Raw genomic sequence first — 22,117 nt, forward strand, 5'->3', positions numbered from 1 at the left:
TGTTGTGTGTGTTGAGAGAGAGCGAGAGACTGAGACTATCAAGTGACATTGTTGTGTCCTTAAACCATTTGCGGATAGGGCCGGCAACGGGCCCGGGCAGCCTGGCCCTAGCCCTCTGACTGCCGGCCTTGGCCCCATCAGGGCTGGCTGGGCCCGGCACTCGGGCTGCATTTTATTGCCCAGGCCCTAGTTTTATCGCCCGGTCCACTGCCAGCCCTATTTGTGTAATGCTTACGGCCCCTTGATGATGATGCCGACTCATACCGTGTATATGCAGCCCCACTTAAACCTATCTTAGAAGTTGACTCTTTTATCCAAAATTTTAAGGATTCATGATCTAGGTTAAGATGATCATAAATATGAAAATAAAATAAATTTTTAATATTTAAAATGTGACTTTTCTTATAGAAAATTTCTACACCGTCTAACTTCATTTGGGCCTTTTGAGTTTTCTACGATCTCTACGATACCTGGCTCGTGAAATCTTATTTAACAAAATATTTACATATACAAGTCTGAATGATAAATGTGGGTAATTTTGGTTAAGCATGAGCGCTTAACCCTATTCGAACTTGTATCTCATGGACGGTGATGAGTCTCATCATCAAAATTATCCAAAGATCACGAGCATTATGGTGTATTTTCTCCTTTGAGCCCATTAATGGTATGGTGCCATGTGTCTTAGCTGAAGAGCATCCATCCAACGCCAGCTCAGTCCGACGCATCCATGTCCATTGAGTTCTTGGTCAGTCTGTTCTGACCTGGCCCAATCGGTCCACATTATGGTAAATCGACTCATTGCGTAGGGTTGCAACCTTTAAACAATCCAATTAAGGCGTGCCTCTAAATTTTATCATAAATATAGTTTTGATATAAAAAATTCTTAAGATGGTTTGAGAATCTATTTTTATATCTAACTATAATGTTTTAAACTTTAAAAATAGTTTAAATAAAGTAGATTTATAATAAACACATGAGAATTTTGAAAATGAATAGTCCAGATAATGTGTTTCAAGATACACTATTTTATCGATTCGAAATTTTTTTTTTTTTTTCTCTTTTCATATTCCTACATCTTTATGTCGAGATGATCAATTAGAAGATTTTCCAATATCCAAACAATCTTTTATGATAGTTTTTTGAGGTGTTTTCAAAATATGAAAACCTTAAAGAGGATATTGGGCTCCATCAGAGACTCATTGAAAAACAGATACTTACCTGTCATTTGATCACCAAACCCAGAATCATGTATGCAGTTGGTTAAGTGAGACAATTTACACAGGCAACTCAGCCCCCCGATGGGTAAACAATAACTCAATACCTTGATAATTGAAATATGCTCCAGGTATATGTATTCGTATGTCACAGGCTACTAGTCTCGATGATGTTGGATATGCATTTGTTAATTAGGCAGGTTCAAGTTGGCAGGTTGTATGCTACAATATCCATACATTTATCCGTGGAAACATTGCCGGATGGAAGATTATGAAGAAGAATATAGACCTTCTTCAACTGCGCAAACTCATCTCGAATGAGTTATAACAAATCATCATTAATAAACAGAAAAAGTTTACATAAAGTTAGACACCTGAAATTGTAGAGAATTAAGGTGCACTTCTAAAATCCTTCAAAAAAAGTTACTTTGATGTTGGAAAACTATCCAATTGATCATATTGATATCGGGATGTATAGATATGGAGAAAAAAGAGATTTCAAGTCTTAAATATAGTACATCTCTGGACCATCTATTTTCAATATTTTCATGCGTTTATAGATCTCATCGATTTTGAAACATTTTTAGAGTTTAAAATATTATAATTAGCGATAAAAATAGATTCTCGCGCAATCTTAAGAATTTTCAACACCAAAATTGCATCTCATGCTAAAGTTTGGGGTTGCACCATAAATTTGATTATTTAAAGTTGCAACCTTATGCAAACCACACCCTTAATACATGAGACTGATTTTCTTCTTCTTCGACATATCGGAACTATTGTTTCCATATTAATACATGAGATCTTATCAATCTCTTTTTTTGAGAAACAGTAACAATTATGAGCTTATCAATCTCTTGCTGCTTATAAGCTGGGAAATCGATAGCTGAATGGACCTCACTTCCTCTCTCCTCTGCAGGCTCTCACCCTCATCTGTGAGAACCAGAAACATATGCAAATTGAAACATTCAAGAAAACATATGCAAAGAGCTAAGGGTTTGGTACATTCCCAAGTATATGTGTACATGAAATCAAAAGAAACATGAAGGTTTCATGAGAAAAGGAGAAGGGTTTACTCCGTCGGACTACACTTGATACAAGCCGCTACCAACGCAGGAACCTTTTCTTCTTCTTCTTCTTGATCTTCCTCTCTCTCTCTCTCTCTTTGATGTCCAGCCCTTGAAGCCCCTCAACACAAGCCCTTCCCTCCTCAGAACCAGGTAGACCAGGCTCTAACAAATCATCACCATCTTCGACCTCAACAGTATTACTTCCTATCAATAGTGAATCATGACCTGAATCTTGTTCAGGGACAATGGGGATCCTATTGCCACATGACTTAGGGTTAGGGTTTCCTTCTTCTTCGTCAAGAGGGACATCCTGAAGAGAATCAGGAACATCTTGTCCATCATCAGAAGGATCAATGGCCTGTGATTTGAGTGAATCAGCTGCTTTCGCGAAGGCGAGCTTGATGGATTCAAGAGAGAGGGCGCAGTCCTCGAGCCCTGCGTCTTCAAGCCTTGGTGGTGCCATTTTCAGTATCACTGACTCCTCCTCCCTTTCCATAATCTCTCTCAGATGACGGTCCTCCGTTCTCTCTTGCAGGTATGATCTGCCCTCTAATGGTGGAAATAATTTACATGAGGTATCAACCTTACTCAATTGAAATAAGGTGCACCTCAATAATCATCAAGGGGAGTGTTTTAATCTTTGAATTCCTTATTGTGAAGAAATTTTTTTTGGACCGTCTATTTGCTCGATATATACTATTTTTTCAGAGTTTGAATTTTACAATTGAAGATGAAAAAAAGATTTTCGTACCATCTCTAGGCAAAATTTAGTGGTCGTCTTACTTCTATAGTATAAAAACTGCACCTTATATAACCCTCACCCCATACATTTTTTAAGACATTAATATTAAATAAATGACTTGTTCTTTAGTATAGGAAGAGGTTTATACAAGGTGCCCACCTTTTACTATAAAAGTAAGACACATCTCTAAATTTTATCGGAGGAGATAGTTTTGGTGTTGAAAATCTTATGATGGCTTGAAAATACATGTTCAATCCTAATCGTGAAATTTAAAATTCTAAAATTTGTGCAGATCACATATATATACAAACACTTGAAAATCTAAAAAATAGACAGTCTAGATAACTTGTTACAATATGCATTATTCTTAAGAGTACAAATTCTTTTTTTTTTTTCTTTATATCCATATATATTGAGGTCGAGATGATCAATTGAATCTTTATAAATTACCAGCTTTACATAAACAGTTTCTTTATATAATATTAAATCTATGCCATCTAAATAAAATAGATAATATAGATTAATGTAGCCTTACTACTACAAATTGGGATGCAACCTTATATAAAAATTTTCCATTTATTTTCTCTTTATCTAGTTTTTTCCTAGACAATTTTCCGCTCCTACATGAGCATATTATCTAATGGCTCCTAGTAGTAAATGTCTTTTGAGTAAGACTCCAAGAGGAATATTTTCATGACTCCAGTTTCGAGGACACAAAGCAATCAACCTCCCAAAAAAAAAAAGAAAAAAAAAAGAAGATTGAATAGAGATCGTCCAATTTTTAAAATAATATTTAATAATATTTTCTAATATTCACATGAATTTCATATAGAAGAATTGTTCAAATATGATTGGTATAGTTCGTGTACAGTATGCCTTGATACAAATTAGTTTTTCTGCTTAAAATTTCTCTTTTGTTTTTTTGGGAATTCAATAGTCAAGCAGATTAACGGTTAACTTTTTAAAAGTATTAATTGGGGTGATGTTAGAGGCGAGAACGGAAACCACAACATGATAATTAGGGTGTGGGGTGCTACTACCACGACCTTAACCCCTTTGATGCTAAAATTTCTCTTTAGCCATGTGTAAAGTAATTTCTCTCTCTAAATATCCTTCGATGGAGGAGTGCAGAAGTTTATTAGGTCACATTTGCTTCCAAGTCTCTTGAAAGATAACTTTAATATGGTTGGGATCTTGTTCAAGGAAAAAGCCTATATAAGGTGGCAACCTTGAACTATAGAAATAAGGTGCACCTTAAAAATATAGTAAAAAAAGTTGCTTTTTAGTTGAAAAATATTTAATCAATCATCTTAATATTGAGATATATAGAAATAAAAAGGAAAAAAAAATTTCAAATTAAAAAAATAGTGCATTTTCTAACAAGTTATCAAGACCATTTATTTTTAAGATTTCCAAATGATTATAGATCTACTCGATCTATATCATGTTTGGATTTTTTAATTTTATAGCTGAAGTTTAATATAAATTTTTAAGCCATCATAAAATTTCTGTCTCCAGGCAATATTAAGAAGCACACCTTACTTCTATTGTATAAGGAGACAACCTTATATAAGACAATATTAAGAAGTACGACTTATTTCTATTGTATAAGGAGGTAACCTTATATAAAACACACTTGTAAAACTTACCCATAAGTAATTATATCAATTATTAGGACAACATGGAAGAAAGTTTAGTAAGAAGACAAGCAAATAAATAGTGTTAAAACAAAGTGAAGTAAAATATTGAATTATGTGCCACATTTACATTGTATGATTTTACATTTGATGGTCAAGGGTGACTCTGAACTATTTTGTACTAAAAGTGAATAACTATATGGCATCCGATTACACACATATGCAAACATAATCGAGATTTATTTAATAATTATCTACGAAGAAATCATTTATCTTTATAATAAGGAGGTCACAATAATTCTCACTTATTAGATGTCAAATTGGATAGTTTGGGTGAGTCACAAAGGCCGAGATTTTTTTTTTGGAATTTTGTGTCTATTTAATGACACTATTACAACTACCCATTTTGAAATTTAAAAGGCACAAATAATTATGACCTCCTTGTACAAAAAGTAAACGATTTCTTTATAGACAATCCGTTTACTGTTATTTATTTTTAATCTATATGCTTTATATTGTTGTTATTTGTTTTCAAACTATATGGCAACATCATAAGCTCAAGATAACGATGGAATGATATTGTCCATTGGAAAGTTTGTAAATGATTGTAAGAGAGATAATCTAAGGGTTTGTTTGAATGTATAAGTTATTATTAATAATTAGTATTCTTATATAATTGATAATTTTTAATAATTTAATAACTTTTCCCTCTTTAACTATTCCAACTATAGGTCATGTGCATTTTGATTGGTATTTTGAAATTAAATCAAAAGAAATAGGTGAAAATATTAATAGTTGATCTCTTATGTATATTTTGATAAATTTCCCATATATTTATTGTTTGGTGATCTTCTAAAAACGTTTTTTTTATTTTATCCGGAATAACTTGCGGTTATCTCACATAAACAACTTCTCGAGATAGATTTGCTTGTCACCTAAATAGGTCCTAAGAATAAAAACTCATTAATTGTGGACAAAATCTCCCACATAAAAGCAATCGGGACCGATCACATCTCTCATACTTCCGCTCAGCTCGAGAAGAATATGTTTTTGTTAAATAAACATAATTTTACCACTATATATATTTGAAAAAGGAATGATTTCCTTGATTATTTTAAAGAGGGTACGGTTTGCGTAAGGGGTCAACCTTAAACAGGTACTATAAGGTGCACCTTAATATCTCATTAAAATATGTATTTTCGGTGCAAAGGTTAAAAGTTTATTTTCACCCCCCTATAATGAGATTGAAAGCTCCGAAAATGGTGCAAATCTAGCAGATCTAAAAGCACTTAATTTTTTTGAAAATGGACGGTTTATATTAAATTTGGTCCCTCGGATCACAATCTCTTGGTCCCTCTAGACCTTATTATCTTGGTCCCTCATGACCATATTCTCTTGATCCCTCAAGACCATATTCCCACTGGAGTTATTTGTTCCACTATGTCAAATATTGATTACATGCTCTTATAAGACGTTTAATGGCCACAAAAACCCAATAATAAGGTGTCCTAATTTAACTACTATTTTATGTATAATTTTATACATTGTTTTTGGGGGTATTCAGACCCGAAACACCTCTCATATTGTAGATCTACTGTCAATCTAGGAATATTGTTGAAAATCTATTTTAAAAAATAAGGCTGAACATATTATTATTATTATTATCATATTCATGAGCACTGTGTTTGAAGGCAATCTACAGTACATGCGATATAGAATGGTAGAAAGAGATTTGTATAATATTACGAAATTCCAAAAGCAAATAAAAAGGAAAAAACCTAAAAAGTATTTTCCTAAGATCCCTATTTGTCCCATTCATGTCATAATTTGAATAACCATTATTACCTGTTTACAACATGCTACAAAAGAGAAAAAAAACAAAAGAACTCACTTCTACTTCTATGTATATGTAACCATTAATGGTTCTCATTTCATTTGGTTTCCTTCTATTCAATCAACGAGTGATTAAAAATTCTAATTAATTGCAATAGGATCCATTGAATTTTGATGAGTGAAGATTCAAGCTGATGGATCTGTTCATTTTTATCGGTGTATTAATAAAAAAAAAGGGAGGAGTTTACGAATACGAATAAGATTCAAAGTGAGTTAGGTATATTTATAGAATACGATCCAATTCTACAGAATCTAATTCCATAGAATCCAATTCTATTACGTAAAACTAAGATGTGAATGGTTTACATTATGGAACACATGTATATGTGCTATTAGAACCTGTAAATTTTTCATCCAAAACCCATCTCCAACATAAAGTTTGTGACAGCAGACTCATCATGAATAGGTGCATCCTTAGATACACCTAAACCCTATCCTTTGTAAATGAAAAGTTCAAATGAGGTATTATTGAATTGCTATCCCTTTCCAAAAATCTTAGAGATAAATTTAGAAGTTAAAATACATCTTAAGACACTCAAGATGTATTTCTGCTTTGTATTCATGATTTTATAGCTCAAAGTATAGTGCCGATCTACTGATGCTTGAAGAATTGAAATGAAGAGTAAGGTCAAAAAATATAAATTTTAGCATAGTTTAATTTAAGGTTTAAAGTTTATTATTTCTTTTTCATATTCATGATTATGGCGGTGAAGATTATCAATTTGTAAAATTATTGGTTGAAAATCCACATGTAAGAGAGTTTTCAAGGAGCGTCGCCTAGCAAACCAAACCTTTTTCAAGTCCTTTCTCCTTCTAAAATCCTTTTCAGAAATGGATTTTGGATTTCAAATTTAACAGGGCAATAACCCTAACCACTACGATCATGAATCCAAAAATAAAATTTCAAAATTTAAAAATGGGATTGTGTATAATGAGACCATTTATCTTTGGTACAAGGAGGTCACAATTACTTAGAACCTATATATATCAAATTGGATATCTGGGGTGTCTCATGAAGTTCGAGAAAGTTTTTTTTGAACTTTGAGTATAATCAATAACACTATTACAACCACTTGATTTGAAATTTGATGGACAATAGCAATTGTGACATTCTTTGTATCAAAAGTAAAATAGTGCATAAAAATACACTTTTCCTTTTAAAATAGATTATTTTCAACTTTGATTCTTGACCGACAGTTTAAACTTTATAAATAAACATGACAATATATTTTAAGGTCATCAAAACGATTTCCAGTATTGAAACGACATTCCTCGATACTATTTGAAGGTAGGCTCTAATTGGATTGTTTAGAGCCTAGGCTCTATACAAACCGCACCCTTTTTGTTTTTAAGGAGGTATATAAGTGAAATGAAAAACAAAAAATACACCATCATCAAATGCTCATAGAGATAATTTGATCCCTTTAAATTAAAAAAAAATAAGAACAAGTTTTCTATACTTTCTCAAATGTATATTAGTTATATAATTCCCTTTATCTAGCAGTCAGACCTGAATGAACGGCTGAGAAGGATCCAATTACAATGTTGTGCCTCTATGCTTTTTACTTTTAATTTTTTTCTACAATATTTCTCGACACCAAAAATTTGGGCATCCACTCCTCTCTTAAGCTTGCACCTAAAAAAAATATAAAACAAATATTCTTGATAAAGAAAAAAAGACCAAAATACGTCTAAAAGTTTTATAGATATTTTAGTCATTTTATTTTATTGAAAATATTGTTTTTATATGTTTTTTAGTTTCACCCATTGAGATGATAGCTAGTACCAAATTTCATATTTATAATTTTTATAATGAAAACTTAAAAAAAAATACTTGAGGTGTTGGATCTAGATCAAACAAACAATCTTGATCTAAAATTAAACGGTACGATGGAGAGGAAAATATAAAGCTCCTATGCAGTACAAGTATAGGAATATTTCCCAGAAAATAATTTAACCTTTTGTGGCACGTTTGGTTTGCGCGAAAAGATTTTCTAGATACATTTTTAGAAAAAAAAATTCTCTCGATTAAATACGGGAATATTTTTACACCAATTAATTGCCAATTGGTATGGAAAGGTGTATTAAGACCGATTGGTATAAAAGTGGAAAAGTTTTTCACGTAAAAAATATTTTCTGTTTTCGCACAAAACCAAACGTGCCTTTAACGATTTTTAAAGGATCTCATCCCGATGTTTTTACGCATTTTATATTCGCGGGAAAGTGAGAAGGGCGTCGTTCTTTTTTCTAGCCCAATCCATTAACGCCACGTTGGCTCTTTAGAACCGTCGATCATCGATCTTGAGCACTCCACTCTGAGAGTGTTAAGTGCTGTGCGCATTTACGGTCTGCACAGAGAACATTGTAATTTGTGTCAACTGAAAATGATTTTTCAATTAATTTATTATTAAGTTATTTAAATAATAGAAATGTTATTATTTAATGGCGTCTCGATTCATTCAGAGCATTTGTTCCCTACAATTCGGGTTTTAGGGTCGCCATTAAAGTTGCAGAAGCTCCTTTACTTGGATCATTTTGCGACTCCTCCACCTTTCAGGTCACTATTCGTGATTTTCTTTTTCATCTCCCTTTTTATGATATTTTTTTTTTCTTTTGTGTTTCTAAGTTGAAGTTCATGTGGAGAAGTGAAATTAGTTACTAATTTGGATAAGTAATTTGTGCTTTTATGACGTTCTCTTTGGTTTTGAGTTGTACTTTTGATTGTAATTAGTCAGAAAATTGGTTTACTTATTTATTTATTATGGTTTTAGTTGATAGATTATTAATTGTAATAGGGTGTACTATATCTTTTTTTTTTAAAAAACTTTCTTGCAAGTATTTCATCTGGAAAAGCACAAGCAATTACTGCAATATGATTTTCATTTGGATCAAATGATTGTTTGCCGTTCGATTAGCTTGAACTTGTATTCTTTTGTCTAATTCACTTTTTTGAAGTGATTTTCTTGTCAGCTATTCAAATTTCGAGATATTTATGGTGAAGTTTCAACACCATCCATTAAGTTTTGGATTTTCTGTTGCTTTATTTGACTCGTTCAGTACAAGGGGGAGTATAAAATTTAAAACCTGTCAGATAGTTGATGTCTTTTGCTCTAAATTTTGAAATAAAGAACTAAACAAAGTAACTGTGTAATTATGATTCTTATATATTTAGATTTTAGAGGCTCAAGAAATGATTCATGGTAGAAGAATTGGGGAAAAAAAAGAATGCAAAATAGATCCTTCTGTTGAAAAAATAAGGTTGGACCAGATAAGATGCTACAATGCTAATCATAACTGATAGAACAATCATTTTTGAAGTGGATCCTATGCCTCTTGACCGATTTGAACTTTTCACATTTTCAGTTATATGGGACCTAATAAATTTTTTTTTTTTGGATCAGTATGGTGTTAACCTCTATTTAAGGTGTAATTCCGCTGAGAAAAATAATAACCATCTGATATTTGACTATTGAAAGTAACTAAGAGGATGAATAAACTTTCCTAACATAATTTACTTTTATTAATATGTAGTTTGCTTTTTCTTTCTTCATAAGCATGATTATCCATCCTTTTGTCCAAAATGCAGTGGTGGAATTCGAAGTGGTAGACATAGGGATAGAAGAAACTTCGAAGTAGTCGAGGGTGTTAGTATAAGAGCTATTATGGCTGGAGAGAAAGGGGTGAATCCCGTTGCTAATGTTTCTTTCGGGAAGATGGTTTTTATACCAATATTAGAAGAGGGTGTTTTCCGATTTGATTGTTCTGAAGATGCAAGGAAATCAGCAAATCCAAGTCTCTCTTTTGCAGATGGTAAAATTAGAGACAATGCAATTCCAAAGGCAAACATGCCACAATACATTCCTTCTTCTGAATGCAAGAACGGCCAGCAGATCACGGTCATTGAGGTTTGTGGATATTCTCTCTATCTGTAATTTATATCGTTGTATTACTTGTTTAGGTCCTTCATAATGCTTGATTGCTAATTGTTTTTTCACTTAACCTTGTGATCTTTCGAATTTGTGAGAGTTGAGACCCTTGGATGGATAATCAAAGGAGAATTATGCAACAGTGCGATGTACTATGGAAAATGATAGTCCATTGGGGTCATGACTGTCTAATAAAATGATGGACAGCAGTGGAGTAATAGTTATTTCCTCCCATTGGGGTCATATTTTTGTTCTGTTGAGGCTCAATCTCCATCACCATCCATCATTTTATCAGATGACCATGACCCAGTGGAATGTGGTTGTTCATAATCCATTGGACTCCAACATTCCTTTTTCTGTAATTTAATGTGCTGTCATTTCTCATTATTTGGTTACTGCATATGGTGTTTCCCTTGATGTAGTTTCCTTCTGGAACTTCCTTCTATGGAACTGGTGAAGTTAGTGGAAATCTTGAGCGCACGGGAAAGAGAGTAAGCTCTTTCGGAATTTGCTCTATTACACATGACACTAATGGTTGGGTTTCATCTAAGGTGCGCCTTTGTTTCATTACAGATATTTACATGGAACACGGATGCTTGGGGTTATGGCTTGGGAACAACATCTTTATACCAATCTCATCCTTGGGTCTTTGCCCTACTTCCAAATGGGGAGGCCTTTGGAGTTCTTGCTGACACAACTAGGCGTTGTGAGGTCTTGTTTTATTGTTGGTTGCCAAAATTAGATGAGAAGTCCTAGTGCTGTTTAACATTTGATGCTTTCGCAACATCTTCTCTATATTTGAATTATTGGTGGATATCTTAATCAGATAGACCTGCAACAAGAGTCGATTATAAAATTTGTAGCTCCTGCTGTGTACCCGATCATTACATTTGGTCCATTTGCATCTCCAACTGAAGTTTTGACCTCTTTATCTGTTGCAACTGGTGAGTTGTCTTTTGTTATTAAGATCCATAAAATATGTAGCCGAATAAAGTTTTTTTTTTTTTTTTTGGGTTTCACTGTGGATAATTGGGTTATCTATGTTCATGGAGAAGCAATCTGCATTAGCTGGTGTAACTTGATTTATGAGCCGACTAATTTTCATGTGTTACTTTATTGTTGTTTCTGTGCATTACAGTATATCACGTAAGGGAATCATATTCATTATAGAGGGGTTTTAAATTTTTGAATCTTTCATATGATTATTGTCTAGGTAATGATTGCTTCATTTGTTGTTCCTCAGTAATTGAAGGTTTTCTTCGTTTGTTCTTGATAAATACCTTCTTGCTTTTTTCCCTTTGTTGCACATACAAGACCGAAGGCTTGCACTTTATCTTGTTTACTCGTACTGTTTGTCTGCACTTGCTGTGATGAGATGTGCTTATATTGATAAATACCTTGAATATTGTTTTTTCTATACCTTCTTGCTTTTTTCTCTTTGTTGCAAATACGAGGCCAAAGGCTTGCATCTTATCTTCCTTACTCGTACTGTTTGTCTGTGCTTGCTGTGATGAGATGTGCTTATATAGAAATTTGTTACTCATTCTAATGTCCTTTTCTTTTCATAACTTGGGCTTAGGGACTGTTTTCATGCCACCAAAATGGTCTCTTGGTTATCATCAATGCCGTTGGAGCTATGATTCAGATGCCAGAGTTCGTGAGGTAGCTATGAATGCACTTTTTTTTCCCTCTTTCCACTTTTTATTTGGAGTATTGTTTCTGGTGTTTATTATAATGAGTATATAATATTTTATATCTGATGACAAAAATGTGAGAGATCTCGTATGATCCAAGTCTTCACACTGTTTCTTCTTGTTCTTGTCAATGCATGCAGGTGACACAGACATTTAGAGAGAGGAAAATACCTTGTGATGTCATTTGGATGGACATTGACTATATGAACGGGTTTCGTTGTTTCACTTTTGATCAAGTACGCTAAACTGTAACATTCAAATTGAATTTTTGAAGATAAGTTAGACTCAACGAGTTGATTTTTATGGAAGGGGAATTAGACATCGGGGATGAGGGAAATGGTTGGTGCGATATTTATTTTAGAAGGCTCCTAAGTTAATTTTAGATGCCTAATTTTTTTTTAATTAGTTTGTACCCCGTGATCTATGTGGAAAATTATACTATATGTGCCTTCTAGAAATATGAAATTGAAATGGTGTCCCATGCCGTATACTTTCTTAACATGTGCATCACACTCTCTATAAGGCTTTACATGATAGTCAAAACCATGCGGCCAATGTGCCCTTTTCTATTCTCATTCAACTTAGTTGATTTGTGTGAGGGATGGGATTCATATCAAGTGGGATAACATAGGAAGAGGGTTTGGTGAAAGGGATATGCTGTTGTTTCTGTTTGAAACAAGAGGTAGGATGTACAATCATTTAGTCTCACTTATTAGGATGTGTGTGTGTGTATGTGTGGGTGGGGATGTGTGTGTGTGTATATGTGTGTGTGTGTGTGTGTGTGTGCGTATGTGGGTGGGTGGGAGTGCGTGTGTATGTGCGCACACCCATGTGTGTGTGGTCAGGGTGGGGGGTGCCACAACATTTGAAAAACTGTTGATGTATCTAAATTAGAAACTTCAAGGGCCTTAGCCTGTTGGTCTAGTCGTGGGCACCAGTATGTCAAGTTTCAAATCCTTGCTCACTCCCCCACCCCACCCCACCCCCAAACCCAAAAAGGAAAAATCTGTGGAGATTGTTTCATTCTATTGTCTTATGATGGTTTGCAGGGTATAAAAATACAGATAGTAAATTCTTGTAAAACTCAAAATTATGTGAGCTGTGTTATTACACATTCTGCAATTTGGGGAGGGAGAAACTTTGTTGCATTTATTTATAATGTGTTAGTGTATATATCCTCTAAGCTAATTTGTGTTGAACGAAATCGTTATTGCTATATAGTAGTAATAATTGCTGATTTCTTCTTCATGTTGTTTTTAGGAGCGGTTCCCTGATCCAAAATCTTTGGTAAATGATCTCCATGATAATGGGTTCAAAGCAATCTGGATGCTGGATCCAGGTATTAAACATGAGGAAGGTTACTTTGTATATGACAGTGGATCTGAAGGGGATGTATGGATTCTGCAAGCAGATGGGAAGCCATATGTTGGTAAATTTGTTGCTGACACTTATTTGTTATTTGTTTACGGAGATTGGCTATTGCATCCCACTGAACTTTTAGTTGCGTATTTCAGGAGAGGTGTGGCCTGGGCCTTGTGTCTTTCCCGATTATACTCAAGGGAAAACTCGTTTGTGGTGGGCCAAGCTAGTTAAAGATTTTTGTGCTAATGGTGTAGATGGAATATGGAACGATATGAATGAGCCTGCTGTATTTATGGTTAGTTCTCATGGTCATTGTCTTTATGATTGTTATATATTCTCCTAGATTTCTTTCCAGCCAAAACTAAAGATACTTTGTTGTGCAGACTCTAACCAAAACAATGCCTGAAAGCAACATACATAGAGGGGATGATGAACTTGGTGGATTGCAGAATCACTCATATTATCACAATGTAATGCATTTAACCTAGTGCTGCTATTTTTCAGTTTGTGAAATGCTATTTCTATTATTTATTTTGTTTCAACAATATCAGCTTTGTTCTTTTTCTTGTAGATAATTTACTTGGTTTTGTTTTGATATGGTTCTTATCACTTTGATGCAACGATTTAGTCACAAATACCATTACTCATTCAGTTTATGGTTATATCTTTCTTATCTTTTGGTAATGGAATGATTGACACACTAGGTCTATGGTTTGCTGATGGCAAGATCGACTTACGAAGGAATGCATTTAGCTTCTGAGAAAAGGCGTCCATTTGTTCTGACAAGAGCAGGATTTATAGGTAGTCAAAGATATGCTGCAACATGGACTGGAGATAACTTATCGACTTGGGAGCATCTACATATGAGCATCTCCATGGTTCTTTCACTAGTAAATATCCCGCCCCCTTGGCTCCATGTAGTGCGGGCCCAAAATGGTGTTACCAAATCTATTTCCTTTGGTTAATGATTCAGTTCTTTGAATGAAGGAGTCAGAAATAAGGAAGGGTATCAATTGTCTATTTTCATATCTAGAGTTTTAAAAGAATATACAATTTGCTTCTGTTGTTTCATAGGATAAGTTTGGTTTTTATTGTTATAAACTTTGTTCATGTATGATATATAATTTGCTTTTCATTTCTTCCACTTGATGGCCTGTAATTAGTATTACAATGTCTTGTGGCCACATTCTCTAATTGTTGATTTCTTGCATACTCAGGGCCTTAGTGGTCAACCACTATCTGGGCCAGATATTGGTGGATTCGCTGGAAATGCAACACCTAGGCTTTTTGGAAGATGGATGGGTTTTGGTGCTATGTTTCCATTTTGCCGTGGGCACTCAGAAACTGGAACTCTAGACCATGAACCATGGTCCTTTGGAAAGGAGGTACCTTCTTGTGTTATTTGTGTTTTTGTGTCTTTCTTTTTTAGATGCTAAATAGAAATACTTCCTGGTGAGCTCCTTCTCTAAGTTCTGGTTGCATTAAACATAACGCATGTGTATTGCAAGTGCCTATAGCTTTTATTTTTTTTTATTTTTTATTGGGGGAGAGGGTGCTGCTGTTAGCTTTGGTGTTTAATCTAAATTGCACTGAACTCTTATGGAAGTGATTAATTCTTTAACCTATGATGACCTGATGCCACAAATTTCATCTCTTTTATAGCTAGCCTTAGAATGTGTCACAAGTGTTTTTGCTGTACAACTTATGATATATTGCTAAATTTGATTTTTCTCGCATTGTTAGGATTTTTCAGAATCTTATGTTGCTTAAAGTTTCTCTTGGGAATTGGGAGGTGGTACTTTGATAGAAGTGGGCATTGTGAATCAAAATTTTATGTAATGAGTTACATTGAAAGTAGATTTTGTCAAATATCACACTAGAGATACCGGATTTAAGAGATCCATATAATTCACAAACACATTTAAATTGATTTGAGAGATAATAGATTTCAAGATATATTTCTATTTAGAAACTTTTTAACTTTTAATGAGGAAGTCCCTTTTGATGAGAGCTCAATCCATTTATACTGCCTGAATATTGAGGAACTACAGCTCTGTCATTTAATTTCTAAAATCTGTTCGACAGTACATAGTTTTCTGATTTTGTTCAGTAGTTTTTAGTCATTTGCAAAGGAAAAAATAATTTTTTCTTCATTTAGGCAAGAAATTGGGAAAGGATGTCTATTTGACCTTAAAACGCGATTCCCTACTGACTCTGTTGTTTTTTCTCAGTGTGAAGAAGTATGCCGTCTTGCATTAACTAGGCGTTATCGGTTTATCCCACATATATATACTCTTTTTTACTTTGCTCATATGAAAGGAACCCTCGTGGCAACTCCTGTATTTTTTGCTGGTATGCTCATTGATTCTGTCTCTCTATATTGTATATGACCTCTGTGAGTCCTTGGTGAAAACAATTTATTTATCACCTGGTATTAGAAGGTTTCATTTACCTGTACAGATCCAAAAGATGCAAAGTTGAGGAAAGTTGAGAATGCATTCCTATTGGGCTCCCTTTTGGTGTATGCAAGGTACTTTACACAAACTCCCAGAATCTTTGTTGAGTGTACTGCAACTTTGATCTTTATCTGCGCTTTAATCTAACCTTTTTCGAACCAATGCTTAAGCTTTGGTGATTATTTAGTTCCAATTTAACTTATGAGATGGATTTAATATAACACTTAGGGTCTTTTTTAGGCAAATTTTGTTGTCGGACTTCACAGTTTCACAAAGATAAGCTAATTAAGTGTCACATTTTCACTGCAAATTTCATTCACAGTTGCATAGTTAAGATTCGCATCGCTTGATGCGTTTTTAGAACAAAGATAAAAGAATATATATAAACATTAATATATTTTGTGTCGTTCTGCTTACATTTGTGTTAGTATTGTTTCCAGCACTGCTCCTGAAAAGAGATCGAATGCTTCAGGGGATATTTTGCCTGCGGGTATTTGGTTGCGTTTTGATTTTGATGACCAACATCCTGTAAATATTCGTAACCATCTATGTTTGATTCATTCTTTAAAGTTTTCATCCTTTAGCTGCCTTTGTATCATTCTCTTATTGGCAACTCTTTTTATGTGAAATGAAACAGGATCTACCTACACTATATTTGCAAGGAGGATCAATTGTTCCTGTGGGTCCAGTTCTTCAGCATGTTGGTGAAGCAAAGCCGACGGATAACGTCATACTCATGGTTGCCTTAGATGAACATGGTAAGTCTGTTTGTTCTTTTTGATGTATACATGGCAGTTGAATAATTTCATCCAATGTTTTGGAAATAGCCTTGGACAAGGTACTAGGCCCTTGACTGAGGCGGGTAACTTGGCCAAGTCTGAGTGGACTTTGCAAAGTTATGTACAACCCAATAAAGTGAAACAAAGAAAAAAATAAAATAAAAATAAAAATGCAAATAGTTAAAAATTAAAAAGTAAAAGAGTCAATAGAATGCATTAGAAGACTAAAAAGATGAAAAAAATCTAATCCAAGATGGATCATTGTAAATGTCAAATTAGATCCTAAATATTTTTTAAAATTTATAAAAAAGGGAAAAAATATGAAAGTTCCCAAATCATCTTAAAACAACTAAAATCATCGAAAAACTAATTACAATAGTGGTGTTTTCCCAAATTTAACTAATTACAATAGTGGTGTTTTCCCAAATTTTGTAATTTTCCTATTTTTATATATATATTTTTCTTCCTGCATAAAGGTGGGGTGAGTTGCCGTGGAACTTGCCCCAACTCGGCCTCGGCGTCTTGGCCAAGTCTGAGGGGACTCAGCTTAGTCTTGTAACACTGATTTCATCAATGGAAGATGGTTTTTGAACTTGTCTAATATTCACTTATTGGTGAAGTGGTATCAGTATTGAAGTATTTTAGTACTTTATTCTAAGGTTCACCATAGGAGTGAAGAAATATTTCTCTAGGTCCTTTAATTTGTAAGTGAAGTTCAACAATGACTTAAATCTGGTAGAGAATTTTTGTTTCCATTAGATTTAACTTCCTTTTACTGATGGCCTGTTGATCCGAAACTCTTTTTTTTTTTTTTAAATTGTACATATTTTTTTCCAATGAGAAAGAGAGATGTATCTTAGGGAGATTTTGTCTGGGAAATGGAAGGAGGCAGGACTTCAATGATGAAAACCACACAATATTATTATGTCTGAAAACATTAGTTTATTATGAAAGTTGTTCCCATTTTCAGTTAGCTTCAGACTTCATAAGTCTTCTTCCCTCCTTTTTTGCCGAATGAAACAATTATACACAATGATTTGGAACTTGTCTCTCGGCCAAGGGACTTGGCCCTTGGCCAACGTGAGTTACTTGGTCGAGTTACGCTGGCTGCCCTATGTAACATAACCCTCCTCCTTTAACCAGGCTTGGGATGGACATGATTAACCTTAAAAACTTCAAATAAGATTCATAAAGTATAGAAAAATGGATCTAAAAAATTGTGATCCATAATTGCAAACATTTTTAACAATTTAAAAAAAGAAAATTATGCCAAAAAAAAACTCACCAATATTTACCAAAAAATCCAAATTATATATTAAAAATTTATAGAACAATCCCATAGTTTTTACATTTTTGGGTGAATTTTTTTATGGACCCCACATACAACTCAGGCTATGGGCGAGTCCAAGTTACTCACCCAAGTTCACTTGGCCTTGCCCAAGGCCGAGTTGACTTGGGTGAGTCCCGTGACACTTTTTTTATTTTCCTTGACTTTGTATTTTTTATTTAATTTTCCTGGAAAATTTTCCGCTAAATAGAGAGTTTTTGAAATGTAAAATTTGGTCCCATTATGTACATATAACTATAAACCTGATTGCGGACTCAACTTTTTTACAGGAAAAGCAAGAGGTATTCTATTTGAGGATGACGGTGATGGATATGGATTTCGACGTGGGGAATATATCTTGACCTATTATGAAGCTCAACTTTCTTCTGGAATTGTTTCCATTAAAGTTTCCAAAACAGAAGGATCATCTCCACGGCCAAGACGCAGCCTTCATGTGCAATTATTGCTTGGTGAAGGTGCTAAGGTACAATATGCATGTAAAGTTTTTGGTTGCTATGTATTTGTTTCGATCTATGGAATTCATTGGGGGACATCTTTTATTATGCTTAACATTTATTGAAATATTTCTGCACAAAAGATTGATGCTTGGGGTCTGGATGGGGAGGAAGTACGGATTGTCATGCCTTCTTCTGATGAAGTTTCCAAATTAGTATCTGCAAGTGCAAATCAATATAAAAGCCTTATGGGTATGTTTCTATATCTAACTGTGATTCAAATTGTCTTTAATATTCTGTATATCCTTTCCACTCTTTTTAGGTTATCTATGTCACTTTTTGTAGCAATAATTCTATCAACACTTCAATACAAAAATAATAATGCTTGACTACACGAAATTGTTTCTTAAACTCACTTACATGGTCATCTGCCCATTGTTGATACTCCTCGGTCTCCAAACAATCTTTACTTCATAAGTATATTTCTTTCTTGAGAACGTTCCTTGGCTGGTATGTTTGTATTAGTAACAAAATATGATGTCCAGATAATGAAAATTGAAGGGTGTTTTGTCATGGGTCTGCAATACTTCTGGTTAATGATAGTTTGTATAGTAGTAAGCTAAACCACAATGTTGATATTGGGGAGTTCCTTTAATCTGCAACAGGGAACTTAATCTTTTTGTGTTTGCTTGAGTTTTCATCTTAACCTACGGACACTGAAGTATTGTTACTTAAACATGATCTAAATTCAATTGCAGAAAATTCCCAATGTATTCCTGATGTAGAGAAGTACTCTGATCACAAGGGAGTAGAACTTTCAAGGACTCCTGTTGAATTGAATAGTGGGGAATGGGAACTAAAGATAGTACCTTGGATAGGGGGCCGGATGATATCTATGTCACATGCTCCAACTGGTAAGATTTCTTATCCATGTATAAGCTCAGAGTAGGTTTTCACGATTCAAGTATAATTGAGAAAGCCCAGTTTATTTAGTAATTGGGACCTGCAAACTCCCGTTTTTCAGTTGCTTCTGTGGCAGGGGTTTATATGATTTTGTTTAGAGTCATTATCTTCATACACATTCACTAGCTGCAGAGGCGTGTTGGTTGGTGCAATTAAAATGCATGAAGTTCTTTCTAATGCATCAAATTTATCATGTCATATGGCTGAAGACAAAGTTGCTTTCCTTTAGCTTGGGACTTACTACTTCAGGAGAACTTCAAATGGCAGTTAGCAGTTAGTTACCGATCCTTGTGTTTCTAGTCCATATATTGAAGCTGACTTAATTTCCTTGGTTTTAGGCACTCAATGGCTTCACAGCAGGATCGAGATCGAAGGCTATGAGGAGTACAGTGGAGTTGAATTCCATTCTGCTGGTTGCTCTGAAGAATACACAGTTACAGAGTGAGTTCTCCATATCAGAATGGTCACTTTTGCTTGCATATTTCACCCCTGGGATATAGCTCATAGGGTGGTGGTGCTCTAGAACAGCCACTGCAATGGATATTGCCTAATCTAGATAACCATGGTAACCAAGGATTCTTATTAGTGAAGAACCTTGCATTGCTTCTTGCATGAATTAGTGGACACTGTTGTAGGGAGAGTCTCTGTCCATGAAAATTGAATTTGAATCACCGAAGCTTTATTTCATTCTATTTAGGCTCAATAACTACAAGTGATTTTGGATCTGAATCACCAGATTTTTGCATAAAACATGATCATAGAATTGTTACAATTTCTGGTCATTGATCTTAAATGCTATTTCTTTATTCTTCAATAACATGAAACCATTTAGGTTGCTAGCATGAAATTTATCATAACTGCATTTTCACTTTATAAACAAAAATTATTTCCATTGAATCATGGTATATTTCCCAAAAGAAAAAATTATTTAATCTCGGTAACATGTTGTATTCTGATGAGGATGCAGGAGGAAGCTAGAGCAGTCTGGGGAGGAGTCGTCTCTTGCTTTAGAAGGTGATATTGGAGGTGGATTAGTTCTACAACGTTGTTTTCGGATTCCAAGAGAAAATCCCAAAGTTTTCACGATTGAGTCTGCCATTGTTGCACGTAGTATTGGTGCTGGTTCAGGTGGATTCTCAAGGTATGGCATCTCACTCATTATCACAAATAAGTATTGATCCTCAAGGATTGGCATCACACATACAAATAAGAAATTGGGTGACTTTTTCTTCTTGGTGAGTTTGAAATATGCTAGGAAGAAAAAACAAAGAGAGAAATTTCTGGATTTTCTCATTTTCTTCAATCATATTCAAATGAGAAAGAAATAAAATAAAGCCTGTTTGAGATACTGTTCAAGAATCTCTGTTATGATGCATGAAAGGTTACTTCTTTGAGTTGAATTCTTGTATCATTAAACATATGGATACTAACAGTTCATAATTGGTTTTTATTGAAGGCTGGTTTGCTTGAGGGTGCACCCAATGTTTACAATCTTGCATCCAACAGAGGTTTGTGTTGCCTTCACTTCCATTGATGGAGTAACGTGTGAAATTAAGCCAGAATCTGGAGAACAGATGCTAGAGGGGAGCAGCCTGCCTAATGGTAAGTTTGAAACTTAATATATGCAGGCACACTTCCATGTTAAAAGTTTGGGGAATATTTGGGTTTGTTGGAAAAATGCCTGAGAGGGCGGATTTACTTGAAGCCAAAGAATGGAAGATACACCGCTATAATTTCATGTTACCCTCATCCTAGAAAAGTCATCTATATCGTTTGAATTCACCAGGGTTTTGAAAACTGCCAAGCCGACTCAGAATCACCTGATTCGGCTAGGGAGGACTGGTGGGGTATCGGGCTGTTTCTCGCCCGTACTCAGGCAAGATGCCCAGTACACCTATTTTCAGGTAAAAATAAAATGTGAAATAACAGCCTCTATTTTTTTGACAATACTTCATCTTCCACTATTTTAACCCCCATGGATTGATGTTGAAACAAATTGATCCCTCTTAGCCCCCCAAAAATCATTCGTTTGATCAGAAAATCATTCTACAGAAAAATGCTAAACTAAAAGTATATGGTCTCAATTCTTTTTTTCTTTTCCAGGTGAGTGGATGCTGGTGGACAAGTGTGCAGGATTGTGTTTGGTTAACAGGTTCAATATAAAGGAGGTCGCAAAGTGTCTGATCCATTGGGGGACTGGCACCTGTAACTTGGAGCTCTGGACTGATGAGAGGCCAGTTTCTAAGGACACTCCTTTGCAAATTTCCCATGAGTACGAAGTGAAAGCATTACAAGACCAATGAATTCCCTGGAAATGAATCACTTTGTTCTCTTTTTATATTCGAAACAAAAATTATTGGTAAATTGGGCATTTAGGAGTACAAGATTTAGGAAAGAACTTCAGTAAATTATCTATTTGTCTATGTTCAACACTGCCCAACAATGAGGTCCCTCAGCAAATATGCAAATTCCCTCTCCATGCAAATTCCATAACATGGTTGAACATCACCTCATGAGCATTGTGCATAACTGAGTACCTGTACACTCGGTTGGCACTTTGCACCTTACAAACGGCCTAAATGACCTTGAGTGTCCTAAA

General features: G+C 34.5%; 2 protein-coding genes across 6 annotated transcripts; one reads left to right on the forward strand and one right to left on the reverse strand.

Annotated features, from left to right (window-relative positions):
• Positions 1 to 1,951: 1,951 nt before the first annotated feature.
• LOC18443904 (uncharacterized) lies at positions 1,952 to 2,856 on the reverse strand. Its single transcript, XM_088860935.1, is given in 2 exon segments — positions 1,952 to 2,378; positions 2,381 to 2,856. Coding segments are annotated over 2 exon segments (492 nt in total). The 5' UTR covers positions 2,781 to 2,856; the 3' UTR covers positions 1,952 to 2,286.
• On the forward strand, positions 2,511 to 21,995 carry HGL1 (heteroglycan glucosidase 1). Of its 5 annotated transcripts, none has more exons than XM_011628653.3 (23): positions 2,511 to 2,819; positions 10,143 to 10,461; positions 10,905 to 10,973; positions 11,056 to 11,193; positions 11,309 to 11,426; positions 12,062 to 12,144; positions 12,317 to 12,412; positions 13,437 to 13,605; positions 13,691 to 13,833; positions 13,922 to 14,008; positions 14,243 to 14,428; positions 14,756 to 14,923; positions 15,770 to 15,890; positions 15,999 to 16,068; positions 16,435 to 16,522; positions 16,632 to 16,752; positions 18,391 to 18,584; positions 18,699 to 18,807; positions 19,314 to 19,469; positions 19,857 to 19,959; positions 20,486 to 20,659; positions 20,975 to 21,120; positions 21,622 to 21,995. In XM_011628653.3, the coding sequence occupies exons 2-23, from the start codon at positions 10,219 to 10,221 to the stop codon at positions 21,819 to 21,821; spliced, it is 2,982 nt and encodes a 993-aa protein (XP_011626955.1). In that variant the 5' UTR covers positions 2,511 to 2,819; positions 10,143 to 10,218; the 3' UTR covers positions 21,822 to 21,995. The 5 variants fall into 5 exon arrangements, 4 of the variants coding, with proteins under 4 accessions (XP_011626955.1, XP_088717059.1, XP_006854145.4 ...); XM_088860933.1 differs by lacking the exon at positions 2,511 to 2,819 and adding an exon at positions 8,912 to 9,113 and having other exon boundaries at positions 14,243 to 14,544; XM_006854083.4 differs by lacking the exon at positions 2,511 to 2,819 and adding an exon at positions 8,912 to 9,113.
• Positions 21,996 to 22,117: the final 122 nt, after the last annotated feature.

The sequence above is a fragment of the Amborella trichopoda genome, chromosome 3 (genome assembly GCF_054954075.1).
Source record: "Amborella trichopoda isolate Santa Cruz 75 chromosome 3, AtrichopodaSantaCruz75HAP2 v2.0, whole genome shotgun sequence".
In the NCBI taxonomy this organism is placed as follows: Eukaryota; Viridiplantae; Streptophyta; class Magnoliopsida; order Amborellales; family Amborellaceae; genus Amborella; species Amborella trichopoda.

Excerpts from the sequence above, each read along its gene's own strand:
- HGL1 (XM_006854083.4), top strand. The coding sequence starts at position 8,986 with ATGTTATTATTTAATGGCGTCTCGATTCATTCAGAGCATTTGTTCCCT. Across the intron at positions 15,891-15,998 it reads AACTCCTGTATTTTTTGCTG|ATCCAAAAGATGCAAAGTTG; the intron begins GTATGCTCATTG and ends TTACCTGTACAG. Across the intron at positions 20,660-20,974 it reads GGTTCAGGTGGATTCTCAAG|GCTGGTTTGCTTGAGGGTGC; the intron begins GTATGGCATCTC and ends TTTTTATTGAAG.